The sequence below is a fragment of the Cydia pomonella genome, chromosome 4, assembly GCF_033807575.1.
Source record: "Cydia pomonella isolate Wapato2018A chromosome 4, ilCydPomo1, whole genome shotgun sequence".
In the NCBI taxonomy this organism is placed as follows: Eukaryota; Metazoa; Arthropoda; class Insecta; order Lepidoptera; family Tortricidae; genus Cydia; species Cydia pomonella.
Genome location: NC_084706.1, coordinates 17,629,597 through 17,637,627, shown reverse-complemented (window position 1 = coordinate 17,637,627; position 8,031 = coordinate 17,629,597). Strand labels below are relative to the sequence as shown.

Here is an 8,031-nt window from a genome sequence, read left to right as displayed (position 1 = left end):
TGAGATTGTCACTGTCAGTGTCATGATCATGACATGACCAATAAATAAATTTGTTTCAGTTTCAATTCAATACTTTCAATCACATTGATGTTACTAACAGAACTAGTAGTTTTCTTGGTTTTATACATATACAACAGTATTTTTGCGTCATATTTAACTAATTTTTATTACAATTCCTTACTGAGAATACATAAAGTGAAGGCTAGAAAACATGGATAATAATATAACCCATAGAAGAATTAGACGACGAGGTGAATTGCCTATGCAAGACCCAAGGGTTTCCTCCACGTCCAATGGGGTGAATGGGGATCGTCCTTCTGTCCTACGAGCAGGGATACCCAATACCTATGTCTACCACCAACCCGTTCCAAGTACCTAATCCTTTTTTGATTTCCATTCTGTTTCCTTTAAAAAAATAATTTACGTATGGACCTTGTAATTCAGGCCAATGTCAAATTTCACATCTTTTGCAGATTCCGTTCCTGGCACTCACACTCCTGGTACAAGTGATATATCTACATCTAAAGCTTTAATTTTAGTCTTGATAATTTTTACCTCTTCACTGTTGGCTTTGGGACTTCTATATAGACAATTTCCGGATTTGGAAGAGTGAGTTTACATTAGAATTACAACTGCATTGAAGTTACCAACTAAGAAACATAATTTCTTTAATTACAGTTTGAATATAATAATGTGCAATATTTTAAATCCTACCATTTTTTGTAAATTATTACAATTACAGCTGTATTTTTTTGTTTAAATTACAGGCAAGAGAGACAGCATCTAAAATTGCCATGGGACCTTGATGATGCCAAGCAACTTGGTTTGGTGTTGGATCGCTACAAGGACAAGTACTTCTATGAAGTTATGAGTGGGGTTTTTATAATTTACATATTGTATCCTTTAAACTATTTATATTCACCTTAGACATAATTGAATATTATTACCAAATCTAGTTGTCATTTTTATTATTTAGCTTGATTTAAACTTATTTTCCTTGTTTCACTTTTTTTAATTATAGAAGAATGTGTTATGAATATTTGTACTTACCTTTTGTTGTTGTACATGCCTTAGTGGTTTGCCTAACTTTACCATACTTGTCTCATATCAGTGATGATCGTTATCAATGTGTAGTTTTCATAGCAAAGTATGCTTGGCAAAAAAATATACACAAGTATTTTTAATATCATCATAATACACATTTATCCAAATTTTGCTAAATAAAAAACTAAAGTTTATCCAATCAATTTTGGTGTTACTTGTTGATTAGAAAAAAAAAGTAATTAAATTACCTCTCCTCTCTGACAGAAGTTATGGGAAGGTAATTTAGGTATTTCAAATGTTGCACACAATTACATCTTTTGACATGATATGAATGCATGACAATGACATGTCATACATAAATATTTTTTTTTTATATAAAAGTTCGAAGACAGTTTACTAATGTGAATAATTATATCCTGTAGTAAATGTGTTATTATAATGAATAAACTATATTGATTATTTATATGTATAGATTTTTCTGCCATCTATATGCTTTGCTATGAAAACTGCGTGTTGATAACAACCACTACATATCAGATTTCCATTTTTATTAGTGATTGGCATTGACATATTGGGCCCATCCTTAGAGATGTATGCCAATGGTGATTGGCAATTTGGTTGCGACTTGGGGTGAATGTCATCATCTCATGACTGCTTATTGATATCCTGGCCTATTATATAATCAATCAATAGAATCCTTAATAACAGATTACAGCTTGCAAACTTTTGCAATACCTGGGTCCATATTCCTCAGTATTCTGTCTGGGTTCTTGTTCCCGTTTTACCTAGCTCTAGTCATGGTGTGTTGCTGCTCTGCAATCGGAGCCAGCCTCTGCTTCTTCCTGTCCAATCTCCTTGGGAAAAAACTGGTGAAGAAGTTCTTTCCAGAGAGAGCTGCGCAATGGTCAAAAGCTGTTGAAAAGCACAAAAACAATCTGCTGAACTACATAATATTTTTGAGAGTGACACCCTTCTTACCCAACTGGTTCATTAACATGACAGCACCCGTTATAGGTGTGCCTCTAGTGCCATTTGCTGTAGGAACTTTTATTGGTGAGTTTAATTCTATACAAGCACAAGAAATGCCAAAGATTTTTTCACAAAACATTGTGAGCTATGTCATGTGTCAAGAAAAATGTGTATCTCAAACCTGTATCTTTTGGATCATTATTCAATTTTTAATGGGACAATCTAATAATACGAAGTTGTTAGATGATTGAGTCCTACGTAAAGAGCATAAATAATTCGAAATAATGAGGTTTTTTAAAAATCCCGGTTCCAAGCCCTGGCATACGGAGTATGGGCAAAGAGAATATTTACTGCCATCTTTCGACACATGATTAAAACTTTTAGAAAGCCTTACTTACTTTACTTTTAAAACTTTTAGACTTTGATCTCTATTTCTTCACTGGTATGTGTTAAATTTGTTTAATATCAAAAAAAGCGGCCAAGTGCGAGTCGGACTCGCGCATGAAGGGTTCCGTACAATTTAAGACGTATTAAAAAAAATCTTCTTATTAGATCTTGTTCAACATTTTCCCACTTTGGACACACATTTTACCACTTTGGAAGTGTCTCTCGCGCAAACTATTCAGTTTAGAAAAAAATGATATTAGGAACCTAAATATCATTTTTGAAGACCTATTCATAGATACCCCACACGTATATGTTTAATGAAAAAATTTTTTTTTTAAATTTTATGACGTTTTAAAAAAAAACTACTTACTAGATCTCGTTCAAACCAATTTTCGGTGGAAGTTTGCATGGTAATGTATATTATATATTTTTTTTAGATTTTTCATTCTGTTATTTTAGAAGTTACAGGGGGGGGGACACACTTTTTTTCACTTTGGAAGGTTCTCTCGCGCAAACTATTTAGTTTAGAAAAAAATGACATTAGAAACCTTAATATCATTTTTGAAGACCTATCCATAGATACCCCACACGTATGGGTATGATGAAAAAAAAATTTTTTTTTAAATTTCATGACGTATTAAAAAAAAACTACTTACTAGATCTCGTTCAAACCAATTTTCGGTGGAAGTTTACATGGCAATGTATATCATATATTTTTTTTAGATTTTTCATTCTGTTATTTTAGAAGTTACGGGGGGGGGGGGACACACATTTTACCACTTTGGAAGTGTCTCTCGCGCAAACTATTCATTTTAGAAAAAAATGATATTAGAAACCTCAATATCATTTTTGAAGACCTATCCATAGATACCCCACACGTATGGGTTTGATGAAAAAAGATTTTTTGAGTTTCAGTTCTAAGTATGGGGAACCCCCAAAATTTATTGTTTTTTTTTCTATTTTTGTGTGAAAATCTTAATGCGGTTCGTAGAATACATCCACTTACTAAGTTTGAACAGTACAGCTCTTATAGTTTCGGAAAAAAGTGGCTGTGACAGAATCGGACAGACAGACGGACATGACGAATCTATAAGGGTTCCGTTTTTTGCCATTTGGCTACGGAACCCTAAAAATGGCGCCTCTATTTCAAATTTAACACATATCAGTGAAGAATAAGGATCAAAGTCAAATGGCATTCTAAAATAATTAATCATGTGTCGAAAGATGGCAGTAAATTTACTGTAGCTACAAAATTTTCTTTGACAATCCACCTCTTTTTCAATTACTTATTTTTTTTGTTTGGGGGATATATTGATATAAAATAGTAGGAAAGAAACTAACTTAAAAGTCTGTCTGTCTGCTAACTTTCACAGCTAAACTACTGAATCCATTTTGATGAAACATATGTATAAAGCTTAAGCCCTGGGGATGAAGATTGGCTACTGTTATGAGTATTATGTCACAGCTTGGCCTATGTAAGATTTGGCTCAGTCCTTCAACTAAGCTGCACACTTAAGTTTCTATATTAATATATCAGGAATAAATCAGGCCCCATACAGACAGTGCCATTATTAAGTATCTTTTTGTTCTTTCAGGTGTTGCCCCTCCGTCTTTCGTAGCAATTCAAGCTGGGCAGACTCTCCATACCCTTACATCCACAAGTGATGCCTGGTCTTGGACCTCCATCACTGTCCTCAGTGTATTTGCTCTAGTCTCACTTATACCAGTTCTACTCAAGAATCGTCTAAGAGAAAAGTTTGAATAAACTTTATGGAATTGTGCTTATAAGATAAACAGGATGATTTGTTGTTTGTGTGATTTCAGTGGAACTTAGTGACATACCATTAGTAATTATTTTTAATAGTACAGTTTAGCAATTGTTTTTTGCACTTTCCTGGTTGAATGTTACTTTCTAAAAGTTAATATTTTTAAATAATTTATTTAGGATGGCTGGTTTAATTTATAAATGTTAATAAATTGACTTTCTTATTTGATTCATTTATTTAACAGTACGATCCCACATGGGCTATCAGAGTGCTGTTTGATGTTGACGGCTGCACCACTGGTCGCCAATACCACCAATTGTACCACACTGTAATAAAAAAAACTTTTGTAACATAAGTATTAACCCTTTTCCAGGCGTAGTACGATTTATCGACCATATACGCGCCATTAGAATTTCAACTTTAGCATTCCGATTTAAGGTTCAAATTAGATTACACTTTCAGGAAATGTTACTTGTCTTCAAATATATTTGGATTTTTTGGGAAAACCTTGTAGATTGGTGCGGCCTGGAAAAGGGTTAAAAATAAATAAATATATATATTAAAATTAAAGTAGCAATTGTATTTTGTCTGTACTAAAAATAATGTACAGATATTGCATATTTCAGAGTGAATTTAAATAGTAAATAGGTAGAGAGTTCCCATATTGATAAACTCGCTTTCGTCTTTCCCATACAGGCAGGTACTAATGATCAAGCTGGGAGCTTTCTATATAATCAACTCTTGCAAGGTAAATTTGATCCACTTCCCGGTTTCCGATTGAGCTGAAATTTTGCATGCATATGTAAGTCGGGTGACAATCTGACAATGCAATATTATGGTACCATAGAGATGATCGGATGATGGAGACAGGACGTGGCCATAGGAACTCTGTGATAAAACAACGCATAACCTAATTGTGTTTTGGGTTTTTAGAATTAGCTCGATGAGTATTAGTCGCCTGTATAAAAAAATACAGTCAGTGATAAAAGCTTGTAACAAAAATGAAATTTTTGCCAAAAACTTATTTTAAATGTTAATCTCAAATTTAAAGGTAAGCAGAAGGCAATTACTCCTTTGAGCTTTTGTAAAATTAGCATCATATAGATAGTGACAGCCTAAGTGGCCAAATATACATACACAACACACACATACATAATGCAACTTTGTTTCCACAGGAATATGGATGTGTTGTGACTTGTGACATATTTGGCTACTTTGTCTGTCACCAATATTTTATGACAGTCAAACTATACTTTGATTTTCATTATTTCTGTGGTTTGCTATTACATTTTTTTTTTAATTTCAGGAGGGAAATGGGTTTAAAATGTGTCATTACTCTTACACAAATATGTTTCTTTCAACTCTACTCTCAGTGATCGGCACTGATGTTTGCACTCCTCTGCTGGTTTCAAACTGACTGTCCTGCTGCCACTTAGCACTAAGAGGAATGAGAAACTGCACTCTGTGTCAGGCACTGTGAACTGTCCTTGACTATTGTCTATGATCAGAAATCTCTCAGTGCTTTGTCCAAACTTAGGGACTACTTTGGGCCTAGGAATAATTTGACGGAGTAATCTAGCAATACTCATTGTATTCAGTTTCCTGAAACATCAATATTAACAAAGCATTACACAAAGTTTGAAAGTAATTCACCAAAAATACAATAGACACACTTCACAATTAATAACTTACCAAACAAAGAGATTTTTATCCCCCAGTACTTGTGGTTCATGAAATACCTCATTCAGTTTTGAATATTTATTATTGACTAATATTTTTGGTGCTTCCTTGTTAAATACTTCCTCATTCCTATTGTATAACTCTATGAGTTCCTCTAATCTTACAAGTTGCTGGTCAGTCTAAAATACAGGTACAATTTCAATCCATGTTTGATAAGGGTACTAATAATTAGTAAGGCCTGTGTATTATACCTCATAAATAAATGGAGCAGTATGCTGTTGATTGGTGACTAATTTAGGATCATATATTTCTCTGATATTTGAAACACTGCTGCACGGCCAGCAGTCCATATCCACAACCATGAAGAATGGGTTTTGTATCAAACATGTCTCATGGTATAAATCTACAAAAAGTAAATATTTTACATTTGTTACATGTAAATAAGGATAGGTTTCTAATATGTATAAGCTTTACCAGTAAGTCCAGGGAATAAGGATATGAATGGAATCGATATCCGCCTCAAAAGCCTCAAGCCAGGGTAGATATATTCTTGCAGATTACAAACAACTGAGCTGTAAATATACTTAAAATTGTAGACTACACAAATTGTTAAAAACAAGCCAATGAGTACTATTCGACACTTTGTCCTGTGACGTCGAGGCGTAACCGAAGTTCTAGGACTTCGGTTTTCTAGAGAGTCGAGAGATTCAAAATATAATCGCCGGAACTCATCTTCGCTCATGCCAGCGTCCATACACTGCTTTTTAAGTCTTATAACTGAGCTAGAATACTCTTGTAATTCATGATTGACCATAATTTATTTGATCGTATAAATACTGTTTACTGCGAATATGTAAACGTAGTGTTTAGTCACGTAATCCACTTTTACTTTATTATTATAAGTATTATAACAGCGGTAGGGTAAGGTAATCTCAATCAAAACATTAAATGTTATGTCAGCGTGACAGATGACATTATTTTTTTTTTTAATTTATTACTAGCATTGGCAACTAGGCCATCAGCTCAAACATAAAATACAAAAGTAAGTACATTGCTTACGGTCTGTGCTTATAACTAATACCTAACTAATACACATAAAAATGAGACACGAATCTAATAGTTACATCAGATGATTAAACATTTTTACAAAAAATATTTACAAACTGTCTATAGCCGCAACCGCCCGGGGCCTCGCGCTTGAGGGGGCTTCGCTCTTGCGGGGGCCCTCGTGCAACAGGTTGAGTAGTTTTTTTACTTGAGACATGAGTAGAGTCAAAGTCAAAAATGCCACTTTGATCCTTCGTAGCAGGGAAGACAAGGCCCTTTTTCGAATAGGTGATGTGAAAACAATCCTTGCAAGTCATCGGGCCCGACGTCGCTTCCGATCGGCCGATCGCAATCCGTCCGGCTGTAGGATGGATGTAATAAGCCCTCAATAACCGCTTTAAGCTTTGCGCTTTTATCCCAATTAACATTCACTGGCTTTGTCGAATATGTATGGGTCTGATGGCAAGTAAATAAATACCTACCTGCGCTAGTTCTTGCGATTCGGTTACCAAAACCGGACTCGAGCTCCTCTCAGGATGAAACCGTGAAAGCGCTAAGATAAGAAAGCCTCAGAAAGCCATTAGTTATTAGTTTTTTTTTTATACTACGTCGGTGGCAAACAAGCATACGGCGCGCCTGATGGTAACGCCTGCAACTCCAGAGGAGTTACATGCGTGTTGCCGACCCTAACACTCCGCATCCTCGTTGAGCTCTGGCAACCTTACTCACCGGCAGGAACACAACACTATGAGTAGGGTCTAGTGTTATTTGGCTGCGGTTTTCTGTGAGGTGGAGGTACTTCCCCAATTTATATTCATGAACCAAATAGGAATATGAAGTAATTTAGGAGACGTCTTTCAAGAAATTCAAGATACTGCACCATTGAAGAGGGTTTTAGGGCATAAAGCTCAGTATCTGTAGCGCGGTTTTGAGGAGATTGCGTTCTCTACAACATTAGGAAGTTTACCAACATCAGCGATAACGAAATCTTTATCTTATTGTGTGCCTTTTATGGGTCTGATTTTGTAGACAACACTTCGGATCTACGGATTAACGTTCCAAAACACGCAAGCGCCCAGTGTTTAACTCCAGAGATAAGTGACCCCCTTACAAACAAATTTCTATGCAGGGGAGGCAC

At 35.1% G+C, this 8,031-nt stretch overlaps 2 protein-coding genes across 3 annotated transcripts; one reads left to right on the top strand and one right to left on the bottom strand.

Moving 5' to 3' along the window:
• Positions 1-4,394, top strand: LOC133517196 (transmembrane protein 41 homolog). Of its 2 annotated transcripts, none has more exons than XM_061850401.1 (5): positions 1-371; positions 474-609; positions 768-896; positions 1,760-2,097; positions 3,996-4,394. In XM_061850401.1, the coding sequence occupies exons 1-5, from the start codon at positions 212-214 to the stop codon at positions 4,163-4,165; spliced, it is 933 nt and encodes a 310-aa protein (XP_061706385.1). In that variant the 5' UTR covers positions 1-211; the 3' UTR covers positions 4,166-4,394. The 2 variants fall into 2 exon arrangements, with proteins under 2 accessions (XP_061706385.1, XP_061706386.1); XM_061850402.1 differs by having other exon boundaries at positions 5-251.
• On the bottom strand, positions 4,383-6,802 carry LOC133517195 (uncharacterized). The gene is made up of 5 exons (XM_061850400.1): positions 6,321-6,802; positions 6,098-6,249; positions 5,859-6,025; positions 5,509-5,768; positions 4,383-4,492 (listed from the first exon to the last, which is right to left on the bottom strand). Exons 1-5 carry the CDS (start codon positions 6,658-6,660, stop codon positions 4,404-4,406), a joined length of 1,008 nt encoding a protein of 335 aa, XP_061706384.1. The 5' UTR covers positions 6,661-6,802; the 3' UTR covers positions 4,383-4,403.
• Positions 6,803-8,031: the final 1,229 nt, after the last annotated feature.